The 24,313-nt window shown below is 37.9% G+C and overlaps 1 protein-coding gene across 1 annotated transcript in view; it reads right to left on the bottom strand.

Annotated features, from left to right (window-relative positions):
* PDE6A (phosphodiesterase 6A) overlaps positions 1-9,434 on the bottom strand; it is a 79,188-nt gene extending 69,754 nt beyond the window's left edge. The window contains exons 1-2 of the mRNA XM_027841767.1: positions 8,961-9,434; positions 478-630 (exon numbers count right to left, since the gene is read on the bottom strand). Of these exons, the coding sequence (XP_027697568.1) occupies positions 478-630; positions 8,961-9,434 (627 nt within the window). The remainder of the gene's footprint in view (positions 1-477; positions 631-8,960) is intronic.
* Between the last annotated feature and the right edge of the window lie 14,879 nt (positions 9,435-24,313).

Below are 24,313 nucleotides of genomic sequence, written 5' to 3'. Positions count from 1 at the left end.
ATTTATTGTTTTCTTTTAACATAAAAATCTGTGCAAATTTGTATTTGGGGTCTTTGCACCTACTGAAGGGCCTTTGACCCACTTTATTATGCATGCTTTGCTAATAAATCAAACAGTTCAAACATTGTTTCTCAATTATAAATCCACTTGTGACACTTGCCACAAAAATGGGGGGAAAATTCCATCAAAGCCAACCAATACTTTAATCACATTTGATAGTATATGCGATGTTTTGTGTGCACCCCCACCCCCACCTCTACAAAAAGGGCAGAAAGAAGGGCATTTTTTTTTACCTCTTCTCTGGGACTATTTGGTTATTATAATTATATTTTGTTCAATATCATTTTGGTAGTGTTCATACATTTAAATGATTGTAGTTATTACGTATATTATGTTTCTAATTCTGCTTACACATAAGCTACAGGTGCTACTAGTGATGACAGCACTTATAGTTGCTTGTTTCTAGTATTTCCTTACCTCTTCATCCCTCTTGGTAAAACATGGTCCATCCACTTTATTCACAGCCATGATTACAGCTACAACATCTTTTCCATTCATTATGGGGGTAGCCAAGATGTTTTTGGTCTTGTATTCTGTGAGATGATCGACAAAGTCACAGAAATGCTCATCCTGAGGAGCAAAGGAGTAAATGCATGAGTCATCATTGGGCTCATTAAAAGAAAAAAGAGATAATACTGTTCATTTCTCTTGATCTACTGATTAGGCATCTGTTTCCTTTGTAACAAGAAAGCAAAGGCAAAATGGGAATCATATATTAAAGAATTTATAGACTCAGAGACTTTTAGAGTCAGAAGGAACCATAGAAGTCATCCAGTGCGACCTCTTCATTTTGTTGATGAGAATTCTGTTCCAGAGGAGGGAAGTTGCTCCAGGCTACACAGCCAGGGAGGGGCAGAGCTGGTATTAGAAGGGACATCATCATAGATATAGAGCTGAAAAGGACCTTAGAGGGACTTAATCCAACCTTCTCATTTTATAGATGAAGAAACTGAGGCCCAGAGAGGTTAAATGACTTGACAGAGGTCAAGTGCAAGAAGTAACAAAGCCAGGATATGAACCCAGGACTTCTGACTCCAAAGTCAGCTTTCTTTCTTCTGGGCCATACTGCATCTCCTGAGTCAGAGCCCTCTGTTATGAATGCTTAGAAGCAAGTTTCCCAAGCATCTATGTGAGTCAGAACCAGGAAGAGCAGACTGATTGCACATGCTCCCAGGGTTTTCGTTGATCAATTACCTATTATATGTGTATACAGATAAGTATTTATAAAATATATACAAAGTAAATGGAAAGTGGTGTGTGTGTGTGTGCACTAACAAATAGAAAGATCAAGAATAGTTTCCTTTAGATTAGGGGTTCTTAGCCTTTTTTTGTATCATGGAGTTCTTTAATGGTCTAGTGAAGTCTGTGAATTTCTTCTCTGAATCACTGTTCTTTTTTTTTTTTAATCTGTAATTGGAGCAGCTAGATGGCACAATGGATAGAGCACCAGTCCTAGAGTCAGGAGGACTGAATTCAAATCCAGCCTCAGACACATAGCATACTAGCCGTATGACTCTGGGCAAGTCACTTAACCCCAATTGCCCTCACCAAAAAAAACAAACAAACAAAAAAACCTGTAATTTAAGTGTTAAATTTCAGTTAGAGTTTAGTGAAATTAAGAAGGTAATTTTTTTTTCTCATCGAAGTTCATGGACCCCCTGAATTCTGCTCATGGTTCCTTAGGTATCTATGGACCCCAAGTTCTTTAGATGGTGGCAGATGTGCTATACTTAGAAGGAAGTTAGGGATTCTCTGAAGTGATATGACAGGAGAGTGCCTTCCAGGAATGGAGAACAACTTTGCATGGAGACATGAGAGAGAATTCTGTGAACAAGCAAGTAGAACATTTTGGCTAGAGCATAGAATATGTGAGGGGAAGTAATTTGAAATGTAGGCTATAACCAGATTGCAGAGGACTTTGAATGCTAAATAGAGGAGTCTATATTTTATCTTAGAGGTAAGGGGGAGCCATCAAAGCTTCTTGAGCAGAAGAGTAGCATGAACAGACCTGTCTTTTAGGTCTGTGTGAAGGATGGATTAGTGAGGCAACAGATTTAGGGAGTGTCTGTGAATGGAAAGAAGGGGACAGATGTGAGAAAGTCTGTGGAGGTAGGATCAACAGGACTTGGTGACTGATTGGATATGGGAGGTGAGGAGGGTGAATGTTGCAGACCTGATAAAAATGGTGGTGGCCCTTGACAGAAATAAGGAAGTCAGGGAAAGGGCTGGATTTGGGGGAGAAGAAAATGAGTTTTATTTTATGTTGCATTTGAAATGTCTATGCGACATTCAGACGGAGATGTCAATTGGCAATGGGAAATTGCAGTTCAAGAAAGAAATGGGGACTGGATATGTAGATTTGGGGATCATCTACATGGAGATAATAATTGGGTTCAAGGAAACTAATAAGCTCTCTGAGAGAGAGGAGGAGGCCCAGGGTAGAATTTCAAGGTACACTCACGCAAAAGAGGGGCAAGAGATGAATGATGATCAAGCAAAGGAGACTAAGGAGTGACCAAATAGGTAGGAAGAGAATAGGATAGTGCAGAGTCATGAAAACCCAGGAAGTATAGAGTGTCTAGGAGGAGGGAGCAGTTAACAGTGAAAGCTAAAGAGAAGTTAAGAATGAGGACTGATAAAAGGAATTTGATTTAGAAGTTAGGAGATCATTGGTAACCTTGGAAAGAACAATTTTCATTGGGTGGTGGGGTCAAAAGTCACATTACAAGGGATTGAAACCTTAGTGAGAGGTGGTTGGCAAGGTTTAGAGATAGCTTTTTCTAGGAATTTGCTAGTAAATGGATAACTAACATTTATATAGCACTTACTATGTGCCAAACACTTCACAAATATTATTTTATTTTATCTTCCCAACAACTTTGGGAGGCAGGTGCTATTATCAACCCCATTTTACAGATGAGGAAATTGAGGCAAATAGAGGTTGAGTGACTTGCCCAGGGTCACAATGCTACTAAGCGTCTGAGGTCAGAATTGAACTCAGATCTTTTTAACTCCAGATTCAGCACTCTCTCCACTACCCTACCTTGCTGCCCCAATGAGTAAGTCACTTTTCTCTCTGAGTCTTAGTCTTCTCTTTTGTCAAACTCAATGGCTTACTTTTTTTTTTTGTTTGGCTAGGCAATGGGATTTAGTGACTTGCCCAGGGTCTCACAGCTAGTAGTAAGTGTTATGTGTCTGAGGCTGGATTTGATTCAGGTCATCCCGAATCCAGGGCCAGCGCTCTATCCACTGAGCCACCTAGCTGCCCCTAAATGGCTTACTTCTAAGGTCTTCTTCAACTGATGATCTTATGGTTTACTATGTTCGCTATGATTAAGATAAGGCACAGTGCTAGGCATTGGGAATACAAAGATGAAACAAGGCTTAGTCCTAGTTCTCAGGGAACTTACAGTATAATAGAGAGATAAGACTATGCATGACTAACAGTAGGACAAATCGGAATTAAATGTAAAGGAGCTGTCCATATGGATGCGATGAGAAATTTTATAAGGGAGAGATCATTTCTACCTGGGATCCCAGAGCTATCAAGGAATCAAAGTATTCCAAGATTGTCTTCTAAATGGAGTATGATTACGTGAACATTAAGTATTAGTCTTAATAATGTGATTTCAAGCTAGTTGAAGGGTAAAGAAATTGGGTTAAGCCTCTTCTGCTATAATTAAACTAGGATTTGAGGATTTAACTAACATCCATCTTCATAGGGTGTTAATCAAGAAACATGTGATATGATATTCTCAAAGAGGTGATGACACATTCATAAAGATAGATCTGCTTCATGTGCTCAAAATATATCTCATGTAACCAGTTTTGGCTTCAAATGACTCATGTTTGCATTTAACATGTTAAATGTTTATTATTATTTCGTGAACTCAACCACATAATATCAGAGCAACAAGAGATCTTAGAGAACAAGTAGTTGAACTTTATTTTACAGAAAAGCAAACTGAGGCATGAGAGGGAAGTCCTCAACCTATAGTCACTCAGTGAATTGATGACAAATAGCATTCAAGCCCCCATCTTTTACTCCTGGTTTTCTGCTCTTTTGCTACTGCACATAGAATCATAGAATCTAAGAGTTGGATGGGACCTTCCAGGGTATTTCATCTAGACCCTACCTGATAGACAAATAAGCTATATAATCCTCAAAAAAAGACATATAGCTTCTGCTCAAACACTTCTAATGATAAAGAATTAGTTTACCTTTCAAGTAAGCCCATTTTGTTCTTAGACAATTCTTATTATTGGAAAGTTCCTTCTTATTGTGAATGAAAATCTCTCTGTGGTGTCAACCCTCTGGTTATAATTTCTCTCTGTGGAATCCCAAGAACATATTTAATTTTTTCCTCCATGTAACAGCCATTCCCACAGGACCTCTCTCTTTGTCCCCAAAGGCAGAATCAGGAAGAATGAGCAGAAAATGCAAGGAGACAAGTTTAAACTTGCCAGAAGAAAATTTCCTGACAATTAGAGCTGCTGAAAAGTAGAATGACAGCCATAGGAGGTGACCTCTTTGGAGGTCTTCAAGCAGAGATTTTCAAAAACCACTTATTAAGCATGAGTTGAATGGGGTGGTGGCTGATGTCCTTTCCAACTCTCAAATTCTCTCAGAGTCTGTGATCCTGTAATGACGTGAAGTCAATAAGCATGGCCTGCTTGTGTCTCTTCATCTCCAGCCTAAATGTCCCCAGTTATTCCAAACAAGTATCAGGAATCCCATCCCCATCCTAGTTATCTTCTTAAAACTATGCTTCCATGCTGTTAATTGTCGTCTTAAAATATCATGCCAAGATCTGGACACAAGATTTCAAGAGGGGTTTGACCAGAACCAAGGATAGTAGCACCATCATCTCCTGCCCTCTGCAGAGTAGACTTCTGTTAATATAGTCTAAAGTTATATTAATTTTTTCTTTTGCTACAATATTAGACTATTGACTTACATTAAATTTGCAGTCACATGAACCATCTATTTAACATAAGCTGCTTTCTTTTTTTCTTTTTTCTTTTCTTTTTTTCTACTTGCCTGGGGTCACACAGCTAATAAATGTTATGTATCTGAGGTCGGATTTGAACTCAGGTCCTCCTGAATCCAGGACCAGTGCTCTATCCACTGCGCCACCTAGCTGCCCCCATGAGCTACCTTCTAACCCCATTCACTTATCTAGTAATTGCTTTTAACCCACTAAAACCAGGCATGGAGATCTTGCGATCTCCCAATTCTGACATATTGTTACATCAGTTACCTTTCCCAACTATATCTCCATTCCTACTACCACAATTAATCACCTACTTATGCTTACTTATCTAATCTTAATAATAGCTAACATTTACATAGCCTTTAAGGTTTATGAAGTGCTTTACAAATATTTTATCTTCACAACAATCCTGAGAGCTAGGTGCTATTATTAGCCTCATTTTACAGTAAAGGAAGCTGAGGCTGAGAGAGGTTAAGTTACTTGTCCATGGTCACATAGGTAGTAAGTGTCTGAAGCCAGACTTGAATTCAGATCTTCTTGACTCTAGGTCCAGTGTCCTATCCACTGAGACACCCAGTCACCTCCTCTTCTGATAACATTAACAAGCCAAGTGTGGAGCTGCTCTGGGATAGATAGGAGTGGGAAACTTAAAGTCTTGACTCAGAGGGGCTGTGTAGAGATTTCTGTTCCTCTTTGTTATGGGTACAGGCATAGGGAAGAGCATTCTACTTTAGCCAGATCCCCCTATCTTGTGCTGTTGATGTTTCTAATCAAAGTCTAGGGCTTCACATTTGTTTTGATCTTCTTAGAGATGACAAAAGATTCCAACTCTTCAAGATCTTTTACATCCTAATTCTATCTTCCAACCTATTAGCTATTCCTCCCAGCTTTTCTCCATCCTCAAACTTGATAAGTATACTATTGATGCCTATGCCAGTCATGGATTAAAAGCAGAACAAAGCCCTGCAGTACTCCACAAGGACTCTGTTTCCAACAATATAGTGTAGGATCCACAATTTGCATTCCCACATGGAGTGGCTATGCTGTTTCTTGTGTCAGTCAACAAACACTATAATGCTTGATCCCCTACAGCCTTCTAAGAACATTGAAGATTCTCCCATTGTACATTTCAGATTAGGGTTTTGTTGATGCTCTAAGCACACAAAATACTTAAATAGATTCAATTACAAAAGACTCTTTAAAATAATAAAGAAAAGCCTAAATAACTAGAGGAATCTTCAGTGCTCATGGTTGGACCATGCTAATATAATAAAAATGACAATACTATTCAAGTTAATTTACAGTTTTAATGCTATATCACACTATCAAAGGGATACTTCAGAGCAATGGTATCAAACTCACATAGAAAGAGATTCCTGCTGGTAGCATATTGACTTAGAAAACTACAAGTTAATATATTTATGTTTATTATATTTTTATTTACTTTGTTATAAATTTCCCAATTACATTTCAATCTGCTTCTGCTGTAATAAGGAGTTTTGCCCAGCATGTGGCTTTACTTTAGAGAGTTCAGTAGAGTAATAACAAAATTCATTTAAAGGAACAAAAGATCTAGTCTCTAAAGTTAGATTCTATTGTTTTGCCACCAACTAGCTATATAACCATTGGTATTTCTGAACCTCAATTTCCTCATCTGTAAAGTGGGGACAATTAGTTCTACTAGTTTTCTATATGATATGGGGAAATCACTTTCCTCTCTGGGACTCAGCTTCCTTTTCTATAAAATAAAAGGTTGAACTAAATGATCCTAAAGGTCCTTTCCAGTTATCACATTCTGTGGTCCTATGATTTTATGTAAATTATCATTGTAACTCCAACAAAAACAGGTTTCTAAGACTCTCCTTTATGTAACTCAAAGCAATTTCCTCATTCTTTTGACGTGGATGTGCCAAGGACAGGGAGAGAAGGCTCATTAATAGATAGTGTATCTTTGGCCAACAATACCGGTGCCACTGAAAATCAGTGCCAACAATACAATATGGGAAATGTAACAAATCCAGCCCAACAAGGAAATTGCCCATTGGCATGAGGAGAGCCATCTTTGGGAAATTAATAACTTCTCTTATAGGATTCCTCTTTCAAACATAAGTTATTATTAGGGAGTGATACAGGGCCACCCCCAGTTGTTCTGACCTATATCTTGCCACTGGACCTAGATGGCTCCAGAGGAGAAAGTGAAGCTGGTAACTTTGCACAGACCTCCTGTACTTAAATCCAATTTATTTGAAAGTCATGGCATCACCTTCTTGATGTCATGGTCCTTTTCGAGAATGAAGGATAAACAACCACCACCACCACCTTTCTTCCTCCCCCCCTTCCCTTCCCTACCCTTCCTTCCTTCCTCTTCCTCTGTCCACATAGGGTATCATACCCTTACCTGCAGGTGCTCTGCCCAGAGGAATGTAAATTTTGATGGTTTAACCCTAGCAAGATAACTTGGAGTTTACTGGCTAGATTTCTCTCTTAAGAACCATGCCTTAAACCCAAATCACTCTGACTTTCATTGATTGGCCAACAACAGGTCCAAGCCTAAGCCCCACTTCCTGTGGTCATTGTTTGGGCCCTGATGGCTAAGAGTGAATGTTAATAGTAATTGTTTCTGTTTGGGCCAGAAACCCTGAAGGTATTCTCCTCCCAGGTTGATTTTTTTTTTGACTAGGTAAAAGGACATTCTCTGCCTCATTTCTTATCTAGCCTTAATGGCATTGCCTCAGTCAAACTGAGACCTATGAAAGACCTTAGCTTAAAAAGGCCAAGGTTTCCTACTGCATTGGGGCCATCTGCAGTCCAGATCTATATCTTGCCAATGGACACAGATGGCTCCAGAGAAGAAAATGAGGCTGGTAACTTTGCACAGCCTTCCCTCACTTAAATCCCATTCACTTGTACGTTGTGACATCACCTTCCTGATGGCAAGGTCCTCTTTGAGAATGAAGGACAAACAATTATTGGGGAGCAATTTCAACTTTACCTACTCATTTTCCCTCATTCCCAGTACCCAAACCCAAGCTCCCAGTCTACCCAGGGAACCCTGTCTACAATAGAAGCTGCAAATCTGCTTGAAGCCAGGAATCAAGGTCCCTCCATAACTCAGCATCTTTATAACCAGAACCCTCTTGCTGAGACTGTCATACACACTAGCTCTCTATTTACTCAGGCTAGGGAAAATGCCTAAACTTGAGGATATGGAAGCAGAATAGTAATGCTTCAAAGTAGTATAAAGTTAGTTCATTTAGTTCAATACTTCATTTTACTGAGGAGGAGATTGAAGCCTAGAGAGGGCCAGTAATTTGCTCAAGAACACACTGGTAGTGAGCAGGGAGCCGGACTTCAAACCCAGGTCTTCTGACTCCAAATCCTGTTCTCTTTTATTCTCAGGACAACAGAGATAGACAAAGGGAAGGCAAAACTTTACATTTTGAGTTTTGAAGTCAAGTCATTTTCTGATGAGAGCAAAGAGTCAGATACAGTCATAAAAACTGATAAGCATCATAAATCTGAAAAATTTATATATTTCCTCAATAGGCAATAACCCCATATTCTCATTCTTCTAGCCCTCTAGTAGTGACATAAATGTTAGATAGATATATTTGCCTCATTTCCATAGATCACACAAAGTCAGGGTTTCTTAATCTTTTTTGTACCATGAACCACTTTGGCACTCTGGTTAACTGCCAACCCATCCAGCAGGCCTTCTGTAGAAAGAGTATCCCAGTCTCCAGAAACACCATGGAACCACTCTTCACAGAGGAAGCCAACTGGATAACCCATTCCTAGTTAAGAACTCCCCTTTTGCTTCCTAAAGGAATAAGAACTGCCCCATTCTCACTCCACCCACATCTCCCTAGACCCAGGAATCCTCTAGACACACGAGTCATAAAATACCTCTTCTGCATTGGAGACGTTCACAAGTTTTTTTGAATGTGCAACATAGCCCACTACACCCATATCCAGAGGGAAGACGATCTCTGAGTCAGGCATCACCAAGCACTCCTCCAAGACTGCATCTTTATGGACGTCGAAGAGCCTCGTGGCAAGCTCCGCGATTCCATTCCGCGCCCGGTACATGAACAGACTCATTCGGTCTGCCTGAAGGAGGAAGCATAACCTCTTCATGACGTTGAGCATAGATTTCTCCAGTTGCAGGTTGTCCTGGAAATCTCGGAGGAGGTCAAAGACAATCTCACTCTCTTCCACACTGGTCAAGGAGTGGAAGTGGCTGAAATCAACAGCTGCTTCCTTGGCACCCAATAGCTCGGAGATGACTCTGGCCCTGAACCGGAGGTTATAGTAGTTTTTAGCAAAGCCAACATTAGCATCCAGGAACTTCTCCACCTCCTCGGCTGTCACTTCCCCCATCTTTGAGGTTAGCAGTCTGCGGTGTTGTAGGGAGACTGAGGCTCACTTTCAGAGAGCAGTTTAAGAGACAAAATGAGTCTATAAGGAACCAAATAGTTTCCTTTCTGACGAACTTAGCTCTGCTTTAGACATGGTCTGGTCTCAGCTATAAGTCCCCTTGAAGCGGGGATCTAGGGCAGGAAATTGGAGGGGGGAGGAGCACAGATTAGGGCATTAATTCCTCCCAGGTATTTCATGGGATTATGTCTCAGTAGAGGTACATCAGAAAGCTATTTAATCATATTCTGTCAGGAGAATCAGAGACAGCACTAGATGTTGCCAGAATCCCAGACGGTTGCTTGAGAACACCCTTACTGACGCTGATCTGGTAGCAACAATCTTACCTTGACACTCCCTGATCAAAGATATTTGAATTATTTCCCCTAGAAAGCCCCCAATTGTCCTTCATAAGATCTATTTTCTTCAGATGGTTAGTTTATAGTAAACTACTCCTGGACATTTCATATATTTTTCAACCTGGATTGTGTGTTGATAAGTTTTTCTGAATTACTTTTTTCCGCTCTTTCTTCCAATAACAAATTCTTTGTTACAAGGGATGGCTCACTGGATAAGAGAGGAGAGAGGTACATTCAGAAATGACATCAGTATAAAAACAGAAAAAAGATTGAAACAAAATTAAAATTTTAAATTTAAAGTTAAATTAAATTTTAAAAAAATTAAATTTAACTTAATTTTTCTTAATTTATAATTCAATTATTTATTGAGTGATTATTATTAATATAATTGTTATTATATATTATTAAATTGTCTAGCAAATAAGTGTTCATTTGTTAATCAATTAAGTTAATAATTTAAATTAAAAACTATTTCTAAGATCCTTCCTACCAGGTTACAAGTGAGGACACATATTGAATATGCAATTGTATTCTGTTTGGGGCATTACATTTTAGGATGATAAGCTAGAAGGCATCCAGTGAAAGGCAACAAAGATAGTGCAGGACCTCGAGTTCCTACCACATGAATATCAGTTGAAGAAAATGGAGATGTTTAGCCTTGAGAAGAAAAGTCTCACGGGGGAACATGATAGCTTGTCTTCAAACATTTGAAGTCTTCTAATACCACTCAAATTAAGACTTGTTTTGTTTGGCACCAAAGGTCAAAGCAATAATGGGATGAAATTGAAAAAAGGCAAGCTTGATAAAAGAAAAAAACTTTCTAACAATCTGAGCTTTCCCCAAGTGGAATGGGCTGCTTCTGAAGATCCCGGTTCCCCCTTCACTGGACATCTACAAGCAAACGTTGAATAATAACTCATTGTGTACATAGTAGAGGGAATTCTTTTTCAGATATGAGTTGGACTTGATGTCCATTGAAATCCTTTACAATCCTGAAATTTTGTGAAACTTCAATCCTAAGACCAAAGGCAAGCAATTTGCCCAAGATCCAATATTGGTAGAACCCAGGTTTCTTGACCTTGTTCTGGATGCTTTGTTTCTATTAATGCAACCTAAGGTTGAATTACTTTTTTTTTTTAATCTCAGTTTGCTGCCTATTTATGTTGAATTTTATGTCTTGATAGGACCCCTAGTCCTTTTCTTGAAATTTTTAGCCTGAAAATCAATCACCATTCCCTCCAATTCAGTTTTTGTACAATTAATTTTTTGAACCCAAGTCTAAGATTTTACTTTTATCCATCTTAAATTTCATCTTAGTATGTTTGGCCCATTGTTCTGATACATCAAGATCTTTTCAGATCATGACTTGGTCATCTAATATATTAGCCATCTCTCTTTGTTTAACATCATTTGCAAATATGATAAACAGGATATCTATGCCTTCATTTATCCATAGGGCACAACAAGTAGAGTTGGAGGGAACTTTACTCATCATCTAGTCCAGTTCCTTCATTTTACAGATTAGGAAATAGAGGGCCAGAAAGGTTGAGTAACTATTCACACAAATAGTAGGAAGCAGAGCTGGGATTAGAACCAAGGCCTAGTGACTGATAAAAGTGTTGAACAAGAATGCATTCTTAAGTAGTCCATTAGAGAATATCCTTCAAGTTGATACATCAACAAGTTCTGAGCCCGCCGATCTTCAAACTCACATCACATTTGGTCCACCAAAATATCTCAAGGAACTTTGCCTGGATTTCTGCAAGATATTTAGCATACTGTAGTTATAACCTTCCTTTAATTTGCCACTCTAGTCACCTTATCAAAAAAGACAGTTAGGTTAGTCTGGCATGATTTGTGTTAATAAGTCCATATTGGCATTAGTCATTACCAGATCCCTATATTAATAAACCATCCATGCTTGAGCATAATCTGTACTGAATTGCAGAAAATGAGGCTACGATTTGTGGTGAATGTCTTATCACTCAAGAGGGGAAGTAGAAACAAAAGGAGGGAGATTCAGATGCCAAGTATGTAATTTGCAAGAAGGTATTCCAATAGCTGTGTTGAAAGCCTCATTGACAGAGATGGCAAAATCTTAGAGTTTTGTTACAAATCTTCTCCCCTCTTCAACAACTTAGCAGCCATTGTTGACTTTTTAAAAACTTTCTTTTTTAAAAATAATTTTATGAATTTACATCACCAAAATTTCTCCTAGTATTCTTCCTTTTCCCCCTCCCAGAGAGCCATCTCATATAACAAATAATATTTTAAAGGGAAAAAAGCAGCAAAACTGAATAGTACATTGGAAAAAAATCTAAACCGATGAACAATGTTCCATACCACTGGACCCCCCCACGTCTACAAAGGAATAGATTGGAAATGTCATATTTCTTCTTTGGGGCCATGCTTATTCTTTGTAATTTTTGCAACATTTACTTGGATTGTTTTGTGATTGCTCTTTCCATTTACATGGGTATGGTTGTTTTATTGTTTTCTTGGCTCTGCATATTTCAGTCTGTGCCACACTGTATAAATCTTTCCATATTTGTCATTTCTTACAGCACAATAATATTCCATTACCTTCATGTACCACAACTTACTTATCAATTCCTCAATCTGTAGGAATATGCTTTGTTTCCAAAGTTTGTTTTTGTTATCACAAAAAGTGCTACTATAAATATTTTTATATATGTGGGTACTTCCTTCTCATCAATGACTTCCTTGGGGTATAAGTCTAGTAGTTGGTCAACAATTATGAACATTTTAATCACTTTATTTGCACAATTCCAAATTGATTTCCAAAATGGTTGGTTTGATTAACAGCTCCACCAACAATGAACTATCGAGTCCATGTTCCCATAACTCCTCCAGCATTGACTATTCTCATCTTTTGTCATTTTTGGCAATTTGAAGAGCATGAAGTGAAATTTTAGGATTGTTTTGATTTGCATTTCTCTTATGATTAGTGATTTGGAGTGTTCTTTCTTAAGATAGTTAACAATTTGCAATTCTCCTTTTCAGAACTGTTTATTCATATCCTATAACCACTTATCTATTGAGGAATGACTTTTTTAAAATATAATTTGAGGTTAGAAGTGCTGCTTACCCTTTATCCCTACCTCTTTTCCTTATTTTCCCTTGATATGCTAGATCTTTCATTTCTTAAAATTAATATTGTTATTTGTTAATGAATTCTGTAAAGTATCCCTTTGATAGTTTAATTGTATAGCATTATAACTTTAAATTAACCTTGGTAGTGTTTTCATTTTTATTACATTGGTATGGCTAAGCAATGAGCACTGAATATTCCTGCAGTTATTTAGGTCATTCTTTCTTTCTTTCTTTAGCACTTTGTAGTTGACTCTATTTAAGTATGTTGTATGCTTTGGTAGATTGGTCCCTAAGCATTCTATGTAATTTATAGTTATTTTGAATGGTATTTCTTTTCTATTATTGACTCTCAGATTTGGTGTTATTATATAGAAGTGCTATTGATTTTCGTAGATTTATTTTGTAGTCTTGACCTTGCTGAAGTTATTGTCTCAACTAGTATCTTTGCTGATTCCCTGGAATTTCCTATGTAAACCATAGTGTTATTAGTAAATAAGGATAGCTTTATTTCCTTTGCCTATCTTTTTGCCTTTAATTTCTTGCTTTTGTCTTACTAATAATGCTAGCATTTCTAGAACTATATCAAATAATAGTGGGAAGAGTGGTCATTCTTACTTTACTCATATTTATTGGGAAAGCATCTAGTGTATTGACATTGCACATGATGCTTGTTTTTTATTTTAAGTAGATACCAAAGGTACTCTATGTTTATACTTTGTAGAGCCTATAGAGAAATATTTTATATATTGTTCAGAAAATCTTATTTTGTTGAACCTAGCTTTAAGTGGCTAGAAAATTATCTAACCCAGAAGTATAGGCATAGAGTACCTTTTTGAATATCATAAAAGTATCTACCTAAAGTAAAAAAACAAGCATCATGGACAATATGAATACTCTAGAAGCTTTCTCAATAAATACAGGAGTAAAGTAAGAAGGGCTATGTTGGGGAGGGAACAAAGGCACTATATTGTTCATATTCTCTCTTCCCAGGGATTTCAGGACTCTGCTTTCTCCTGGTTTTCTTCATTCCTAGCTGACTGCTCCTTGTCTGCCTACTTTGTTGTATCAATGTCTATGCTCCACTCTATGTGTGGATGGACCAGAGTGCTCTTCTCCCTCCCCATCCTCTGTCTCTTTCTACTGCACTACTGCAATAGCATCTTAATTGACCTCCCTGTTTTTACACTCTCACCTCTCCAAATCATTCCATACACATCTGCCAAATTGATCATCTGAAAGCACTGGTCTGGCCATGTCACTTTCTTGCTCAAGATTCTTCAGTGACTCCTTATTGTTGCTAGGATAAAATACATCTTCTATTTGGCACTTAAAAACCCATCACAACTTAGCTCCAACCTATCTTTCTAACATCTTTTCCATTACTCCTCATTGTGTGCTCTGCGTTCCAATCAAACTGGATTACTTTTTATTCCCTATGAATGATATTTCATCTTTGTCCATGCCTTTGCACAGGCTGCCCCACCTCCCCTTTTGTGCCTGGAATGTTCTCCCTCCTCTCTCCCTTTTGGGATCTCTACTTCCATTGAAAACTCAGCCTAAATGCCACCTACTGTATGAGGTCTTTTTTGATTTCCTGGTTTTAATGATTCCTTCCTCCCAAATGACTTTGTATTTCCTCTTCATAGATTTTGTATTCGTCTAGCTGTGTATGATTTCTTTGTCTCCAGTATAAAGTAAGTTCCTTGAGGAGAAGGATAAAAGTATAGATAAGCTTTCATATTTGTCTTTGTATCCCTAGTGCCTAGCACATTACTGGCACACAGAAGGCGCTAATAGAATAGGATGGGATAGGCTAAGATAGAACAGAATAGAATAGGAGAGGACAGAATATCAATCAATGAAGAAACATTAATTAAGCATCTACTAAGTACTAGGTACTATCCTAAACACTGGGTATACAAAAAGAGGTAGTCCCTTCCCTCAAGGAGCTCAGAATCTAATGGGGGAGACAACATGCAAACAAATACATACAAAGCAAGCTACATACAAGATAAATAGGAAGTAATTAACAAAGGAAAGGCACCAGAATTAAGAGGGGTTGGGGCAGGCTTCCTATAGAAGTAGAAGGTGGGATTTTACCTAAAACTTAAAGGAAGCCAGGGAAGTCAGTAACTGAGTAGGATGGGATGGGGCAAGACAGGACAAGACAGAATAGAATAGGATAGACGGTATTCTAGGCATGGGGGACAGCCAGAAAAAATTTCCAGAGTTGAGAGATGGAATGTCTTGTCTGTGAAATGGTCGGGAGGCCAGTGTCACTGGATCAAAGAATATATTTTGGGGAGTAAGGTTAAAGAAGATTGGAAAGGAGACAGAGCAAGGTTATGAAGAACTTTGGATGCCAAACAGAGAATTTTGTATTTGTTCCTGGAATTAGTAGGGAGCCATTGGGATATATTGTGTGTGTGTGTGTGTGTCTGTGTGTGTGTGAGACATGATCACACCTATGCTTTAAAAAATCATTTTAGTGACTGATTGGAGAACGGATTGGATTACAGCAGGGAGACCCACCAGTAGGCTCCTGCAATAATCTAGGTGTGAGGTGATGAGAGCCTACACCAGAATGGTGGCTACATCAGAGGAGAGAAGAGGGAATATTAAAGAGATGTGGCAAAGGTAAAATTGACAGGCCTTGGCAACGGCTTGGATAAGGGGAATGAGAGGGTAAGGAATCCAGGATGATTCTTAGGTTGCAAGCCTGGGGGACTGGTAGGGTGGTGTTGTCTCCTAAAGTAATAGGGGAAACTAGGGAATGGGGTAGGGCTTAAGGGGAAAGATAATGAGTTCCATTTTGGACATATTAAGTTTAAGATATCTACTGGTCAGTCAGTTTGAGATGTCTGAAAGGTAATTGAAGATGCTAGATTGGAGGTCAGCAGAGATTTGGGGGCAGGATAGGTAGATTTGAAAACCCTCAGTATGGAAATAGTAATTAAATCCATGGGAGCTGACAAGATCACCAAGTGAAGTAGTATAGAGCAAGAGGAGAAAAGGGTACAGGACAGAACCCTGAGGGTCACTTATGGTGAGAGGGTATGATCTGAAGGAGAATCCAGCAAAGGAAATAGAGAAGGAGTGGTCAGACAGGTAGGAGAAAAACTAGGAGAGAATATTGTCCTACAAGCTTAGACAGAAGAGAATATCAAGGAGGAGAGAGTTATCAACAGTGTCAAAGGCCTCAAAGAGGTTAAGGAGGAGGAGAATTGAGAAAAAGGCCATTGGATATGGCAACTAAGAGATAATTAGTAAATGGAGAGAATAGTTTAGATAGAATGATAAAGTCAGAAGCCAGATTATAAGGGGTCAAGAAGAGATTAAGAGGAGAAAAAGTGGAGATTCCTATTATAGATAGCCTTTTCAAGAAGTTTAGCTACAAAGGGCAGTAGGAAAAGAGCCAATAGAGGATAGAATAGGGTGAAATAGGATGGGATGGACTGGGATGGATGGGATGGGACAGGACAGGACAGAATAGAATAGGATAGGACAGTACAAGACAAGAGATGAAAGGGTAGGAAAGGTTAGAATAATACAGAAAACAGGGATCAATTTCCAGGGATATGAGATGAGACCAGAGAGGCAGGGTATCTATTAGAAGAGCGAATTGGGGTCATAGTATCAAGAGCATTTGAAGAATAAGTGAAGAGACCACATTTAGGTTCAGGTAAAATTTTCCCAGGTTGAGAGCATTATTAAGAGGGTCCAAAATGAAAAAAGCCCAAGATAATTTGCCATCCATCCTTACAAACTAGTTAAGCCAGACCCTTTTCTCCTGAATTAACTTGAAGCTAGATAGCTCCTTGGCCATCACTAGCATTCGTGTGACATAATGAATAGGGAACTGACTTTGAAGTTAGAAAGTCCCAGATTCAAATTCCACCTGAGACATTTATTAGTTATGTGAGCTTGGGTCACTTAATTATTCTATGTATTGATTTCTTCATCTATAAAATGAGAGGGTTCAATGGACTCGAATGTTCCTGCCATCTCTAAAACTATGATCCTATAACATTGGGAGGAAGTAAATATCTTTAAACCTCACTAACATTCTTGTTTCCTCTCTTCTGCACGTATAATCAGCCCTCTCCACTTTTCTTCCCCATATACAAAGAACACAGCAAACAATGGAGCACTTTTACTGTACAGAGACTGACTGAAGTACGGGGACCAGAGAAAATATTTGTTGAGTGTTATAACTAATTCAAGGACAGGAAAATTTCTTTGTAATAGGGAACTTTTCTTTATGAAATTCTTTGCAGTAAGTGCATCATCATCATCATCATCATCATCAATATACAGGCATATCTCAGGCATTGCGGGTTTGGTTCCAGATCAAAAAAGCTAATATCACAATAAAGTGAGTCACATGATTTTTTTGGTTTTTCGGTGCATATAGAAATTGTATTTATACAATACTGTAGTCTATTAAGTATACAATAGTATTATGTCTAAAGAACCTTACATACCTTAATTAAAATTACTTTATTGCTAAAAATGGTAACCATCATCTGAGCCTTCAGCAAGTCATAATCTTTTTTGTTAGTGGAGGGTCTGGCCTTGATATTGATAGGTGCTGACTGATTGAGTAGCTGACAGTTGGGGTGGCTATGGAAATTTCTTAAAATAAGATGGTTTTGCCACATCAGTTGATTCTTCATTTCACCTGAAAACTTAGAGGCCATTGTAGAATTATTAATTGTCCTAATTTCAATATTGTTGTGTCTCAGGGAATAAGGAGGTCCAAGGAGAGGGAGAGAGATTAAGGAATGGCTGATCAGTGGAGCAGTCAGAACACGCACCATTTATCGATTAAGTTCGCAGTCTTATATGAGTACAGTTTGTGGTGCCCCAAAACAACTGTGAAAGTAACATCAAAGATCACTTATCATAGATCACTGTAACAGATATAATAATAATGAAAAAGTCTGAAATATTGTGAAGATTACCAAAATGTGACACAGAGACACCATGTGAACATATGCTGTTGGGAAAATGGCACCAACAGAGAATGCAAAGTTGCCATAAACCTTCAATTTACAAAAAAACAAACAAATAAACAGTATCTGTGAACCATAATAAAGTGAAGAGCAATAAAATGAGGTATCCCTGTAGATAGTAATTATCACCATCAAAGCTCACAGTTATATATAGTGTGTGAGAATTTATCAAGTAGCTTGCATACATTATTTCATTTGATCTTCCCAATGACCCTGTGAGGTAGATAGATAAGAGATTACTGTCTTCAGCTGATAGAGGAAATGATGGAGGGAGTTAGTCAGGTTGGACTATTCGTATTCAAAGTCATAGAGCTACTAAGTAGCAGAGCCAAGACACAAACAGAAATGTTTAGACTTTAAATTCAGTGCTTTTCCCATGGCATTGTTGTGCCCTAGGATCTTGGGGATCATAGCTTTAGAACTGCAAAGGATATTAGAAGGCATCTAGTCTGACACCTCCTCCATGTTAAAGATGAAGAAACTGAGGCCCAAAGAAGTTAGATGACATAGCCAAAGTATTTTGGTCATTTCCAAATAACCAAATGGAATCATCTCTAAAGTAAGAGGTAAAATCAGAATTTGAATCTATAATATGTTCTTTAACTAGGCTTAGAAATAGGTTAAAACTTTTTTTAAAAAAAACCTAATAAATATATGGCATGTAGATAGACTTTTCCCCCTAAATTTCTATTATGCTTCATTGTATTTGTAGTTTAAGAAAAAATAATGAATTGTTGTGAGTGTAATTTATTTTTATTGATTATTGACACTAATTAGTCATATTCAGCTTATACATCCTATTAATGTTTTTTAAATAGATTCCATTCATGTCTTAGAACTGCAGAATGTTAGCACTCATAATAATCAATCCCTTATTTTAAAAAAAATAATAGTAGTAAGTAGTAATAATATACTTACATAATTCTTTAAGGTCTGCAAATCACTTTACGCACATTACATCATTTGATTCTCAGATCAACCCTATTATATAGGATATTATTGGTCCCATTTAATAGATGGGGAAAATGAGGCCCCAATTAGAGAAGAAACTTGTTCAAAGTCACACATAGTTAATTGCTGAACCAGGACTCAAAACCAGGTTTTTTAACTCTCAGGTCAGTGCCCTTTAGACCATACTGTTGTCCCCCTGATCTTAGATATTCTAAGACTGGAGATTTTCCAATTCTGGGCATCAAATTTTTAAAAAGTAAATTTGTGTTGCTCTTTTTTGTTTTTATATAATCTACATTTCATATTCATCTCTACTGTTTCCCCCTCCCAGAGAGCTATCCTTTATAATGAGAAACAAAAAGAGGCAGGAGGAAAGTTCATCAAAACTAATCAACATACTGGAAATATCTGACATTACATGCAGTGTTCCACATCCATAATCCTTCACTTCTGCACAAACATGGTGGGAGGTGGGGAGGTGTCTTTTCCTATCTTTTCTTTGGGGCCACCCTTGGTCATTATAATTTCACAGCATTCAGTTTCAATTGGTTATTTTTCTTTCCATTTGCATTATTGTAGTCATTATGTATATTTTCCTGTTTATGCTTACTTCATTGTGTATTAATTCATGTCTTCTCATGCTTTCCCATAGTTCTCACGTTTGCCATTTCGTATGGTGTTCCATTACATTCATGTATCACAATTTGTTTAGTCATTCCCTAATCAATGGCTATCTACTTTTCCCTCCTAGTTCTTTACTATTATAACTAGTGCTGTTATAATTATTTTGCTGTTCATTGGACCTTTGTTTTTGTCATTGACCTTGGTGGGAATATCTGAGTAATTTTTAATAGGGACATTGATAAGGTGGGATATGCCTAAAAGAAGATGCTCAGTATAATATGGGATTCAAAAGAACATCACTTGAGGAATGGTTCAAGGTATAGGATACATTAGCTTGGAAAAGAGAAGAGTTAGTGATGGAAGTGAATAATGATTTTTTCCAAATATTTTAAGGGCTAGAATCTTAAAGATTAAGAACTAGCAGGGAAAGGTCATCTAGTCCTTCAGATTAAGAAACTGAGGACTTGCCCAAAATCATAAACTGAACCAACAATAGAGCCAGAAATAGTATTTGGGTCTCCTTATTCCCAGTTCAGAATTCTTTCCCTTTGTCTGTCATAGAGAAACTGGAACAGACATTTTCTATGTGGCTTTCAGAAGTCAGAATTAGGGTCAATGGGTCCAAATTCTGGAAAGCAAAATGCTGCTCCAAATTCTGGAGCTGTCCAACAATGGAATTCCTGGTTAGATAGCTAGGAATGAGCATTTATGAAGTGCTTACTATGTGCCAGGTGCTATGCTAAGCACTTTATAAATATCAACTCATTAGATCCTCACCATAACCCTGAGAGGTAGTTGCTATTATTATTGCCCATTTTACAGTTAAGGGAAACTGAGACAAACAGTGGTTAAGTGCCTTGCTCAAGGTCACACAGCTAGTAAGTATATGAGGATGGATATGAACTCAGGTTTTCCTGCCTCTGGGCCCAGTGTTCTATCCACTAGTTGCCTCTCTACACAGGTAGTATGCTTCGCTTCCCTAGTGGTGGCCAAGTGGAGGTAGGTGACCACCTATCAGGGATATTAGAGAGGGAATTCCTAGCACTGAGTCAAATTTGAACTATGACTTCTGAGGTCCCTTCCAATTCTGGGAGTTTAGAATTCTCAGATTCCATTATTTTTTAAGGATCCAAATTTCTTTCAGTCTTTCATCAAATGCCTTCTCATCACCTGGACCATTTCAGTTTCTTATCTCTGGAACTCTTATAATTCTTTTTTTTTAAGTGATCATTTAGAACTGCCTGCTCACAGTAATCTAGGGGTGGAAAGTTTCAGTAACTCCTGTGAAAGATATAGTCACTTATTAAATTGTGCCTCTGACAGACAAGACACGGTAAGCTTTTTCTTTCACAGGAACAAAATTTATTTTTAGATGAATTTAGCAACCTGTGTAAGTTGTAAACCCCCTCTAACCCCTCACTCCCTCCAAAGACGTAGAATATGCTGGGCCTAGAACCTTGAACTCTACTTTTTTTTTAATGGTAGAGGTAAAATACTTCCTTCATTGTAGAGTATGTGCCTTGCTCATATTTATTTCATGAATGAATGAACATGTAGAATAAATCCATAGTGGATTGCACTTATCTGGCATACTCTGCAGAAGTTATCAGGCTTGTCAGAAGGTTTATTTCTTAGAGTCACGTTTGTAAAGATTGGGCCTTGAAAGCATGCCAGCATATTGTATGAACTTGTCAGAACTTTCTTCATCTTGGATTTAAAAAAGGATAAACTGTATAGTCATATGAAAAAATGCTCTCAATCACTATTGATTAGAGAAATGCAAATTTAAAAAACTCTGAGGTACCACCTCACACCTACTAGATTGGCTAATATTGCAGAAAAGGAAAATGATAAATGTTGGAGAAGATGTGGGAAAATTGGAACACTAATGCATTGTTGTTGGAGTTGTGAACTGATCTAACCATTCAGGAGAACAATTTGGAACTATGCGCAAAGGGCTATAAAACTGTGCATACCTTTGATCCAGCAATACCACTACTAGGTCTGCATCCTAAAGAGATCATAAAAAAGGGGAAAGGACCCATAAGTACAATCAGAACAAAATATGTACAAAAATATTTATAGCAGCTTTCTTTGGTGGTAAAGACTTGGAAATTGAGGGATGCCTATCAACTGGGGAATGGTTGAACAAGTTGTGGCATATGAATGTAATGGAATACTATTGTTCTATAAGAAATGATGAGCAGGTGGATCTCAGAAGAACCTGGAAAGACTTACATGAACTGATGCTGAGTGAAGTGAACAGAACCAAGAGAACGTTGTACACAGTAACAGCCACATTGTGCAATGATCAACTATGATAGACTTAGCCCTTCTCAGCAATACAATGATCCAAGATAATTTCAAAAGACTCATGATGGAAAATGCTAACCACGTCCAGAGAAAGATCTGTGGAGTCTGAATGCAGATGGAAGCATACTATTTTCACTATTTTTTTTCTTCCTCCCAGTTTTTCCCTTTTGTTCTGATTCTTCTTTCACAGCACGACTAATGTGGAAATGTGTTTAATATGATTGTACATGTATAACCTATATCCTTGGGGAGGGGGAGGGAGAAAAATTTGGAACTCAAAGCCTTACAAAAAAGAATGCTGAAAACAATCTTTACATGTAATTGGAAAAAAATAAAATACTATTAAGTGCAAAAAAAGGACTAACTAATAGGATGGGGCATTGCAGCAATATTTAAAATCCTTTTTTTTCCAATGACCATATAACCTCCCGCTCAAGATGCATGAGCAGCTTCTTTTTGCCCCTAGGATAAAATCCAAACTCTTTAGCTTGACACTTACAGCCCTTTACAATATGCCTCCAAACAACTTGCCAGATTTATTTTATATTACTCTGTCATACATATGACTCTCCTTCATAATTCAACATTCCAGCCAAACTGATCCTCTTACTGTTCTCCAATTTCTACATTGCAATTCCCACCCTTGGTGCCTTTGAACAAACTTCCTCATACCTGCAGTGAACTTCCTCCTCATGTCCAGGCCTCTTATGACCCTCAATTTCTTTTAATGCTCATAAGAGAAGCTTTCCCCTTCCCCTTTCCCCTTAATTAGCCTTCTCTTCTTGAATTGTCTTGTATTTACTTCTTTGTTGTATCTCCTGTAGGATGTAAGAAAGACATTTAAGCACAGAGAATGTTTTTCATTGCTTTTGTATCCACATTGCCTTGCACATGCTAAGTGTTTATTAAATGTTTATTGAATTGAATTGAATTATAGAATTTAACAGTACACAAGGCCTCTCTTTCCTTTCCCCTGTCAGATCTAGAGCTTCTCTATTTTAATCTATTTTTATAAGCTTAATGCTTATGGAAAATAGGAGCAAAGTAGAGAACCTGGCTTATAACACACCATCCAATGAAATAATAACCAAGAGAATTCTGAGCTGGGAAGGGGTCTCTCAAATGACAGAGTTTTTACAACAGTGACAAGAACAGAGAGTGAAACAAATGTATACAGGGTCAGGAGGATGAGCAGAAGCATATAAGGGGAAAAAAGCATGCTCACACATCTTTGCAAGGAGGAAGGAAGAAAAGTCATTTTGTGATGCAATGACTACCTGCTTTAACATTAAAGTTTAGAAGCTAGTTGGAGTCCTTAATCTTTGATCAATCAGCTGTACCATCAGCTTGAGATAAAGAGGATAGTACATGCTGGTAGTCCCTGATTTTAGGGACCTGATGCCGGGGAAGCTGAGACTTGTGGATCACTTGAGTTCTGTAGTTTTGAAGCACAGTAGGGCCAAACCTAGTCAGGTGTCTGTGCTAAGTTTGGAACAAATATGGTGAACCCCAGGGAGTGGAGGGACATCAGATTGCCTAAGTGGGGGGGAACCAACATAGGTCAGAAAAATGGAGCAGATTCAAGTTCCCAGGCTGATCAGTATTGGGGTCAGACTGGTGAGTGGCCACTGCACCATCCAGCTTGGATGAAAAGGAGAGACCCATTCACCACCCACCCACCTACCCACCCAAAAAAGTGGAGGTATCTGCTAATATATCTGGGGCCAGCTTCATGGTACAATGGAGTGGATGGATGCAGGATTTGCAATTAGAAAGACCTGATTTTGAATCCTACCTTGGACACTTACTAACTGTGTGGTCCTGGGCAAGTCATTTAGACTCCATATGTCTCCATGTCCTCATATCTAAAGTGGGGATAATAATAGCACCCGCTTCAAAGGGCTTTTGTGAGGATCAAATTCGTTAACATATGTAAAGGAAGGGAAGGCAATAAGCATTCACATATCACCTACTATGTACCAGGCACAAAGTACATGCGGATGTGTGTGTGTGTATGTGTGTGTGCATGCATGTTTACAAATGTTATCTTTTTTGATCCTCACAACAATTCTTCAAGGTAGGTGCAATTATTATCCCCATTTTACAGTTAAGAAGCTGAGGCAAAATGGTTTACCCGGAGTCACACGGGAAGTAAGTGTCTGAGGCCACATTTGAACTCAGGTAAAACACTTTGAAAACCTTAAAATGCCATGTAAATAGTAGCTATTATTATTTTTCATAAAGATGCTTGCTTAGCACTGCTGGGCTGAAACAGGTCATACCTTCCTCTAGTTTTTTTTAAGGATTCATCATAGATTTAATATTAAATATCAATAAAGTTACATAGACTTGCTTTGCAAATATTATATTTATAATTATGTGATTAGTAAAATACATCAAGTGTCATACATTTCAGTCACTGGTTCTAATATTCATCAAGATTCTTGGTCTGTCCACTAATTCTTAT

This window comes from Vombatus ursinus, unplaced genomic scaffold (assembly GCF_900497805.2).
Source record: "Vombatus ursinus unplaced genomic scaffold, bare-nosed wombat genome assembly UNPS02014863.1, whole genome shotgun sequence".
Taxonomy (NCBI): domain Eukaryota; kingdom Metazoa; phylum Chordata; class Mammalia; order Diprotodontia; family Vombatidae; genus Vombatus; species Vombatus ursinus.
The sequence above is the reverse complement of the archived record's forward strand: the minus strand, read 5'-3'. Positions and strand labels throughout refer to the sequence as shown.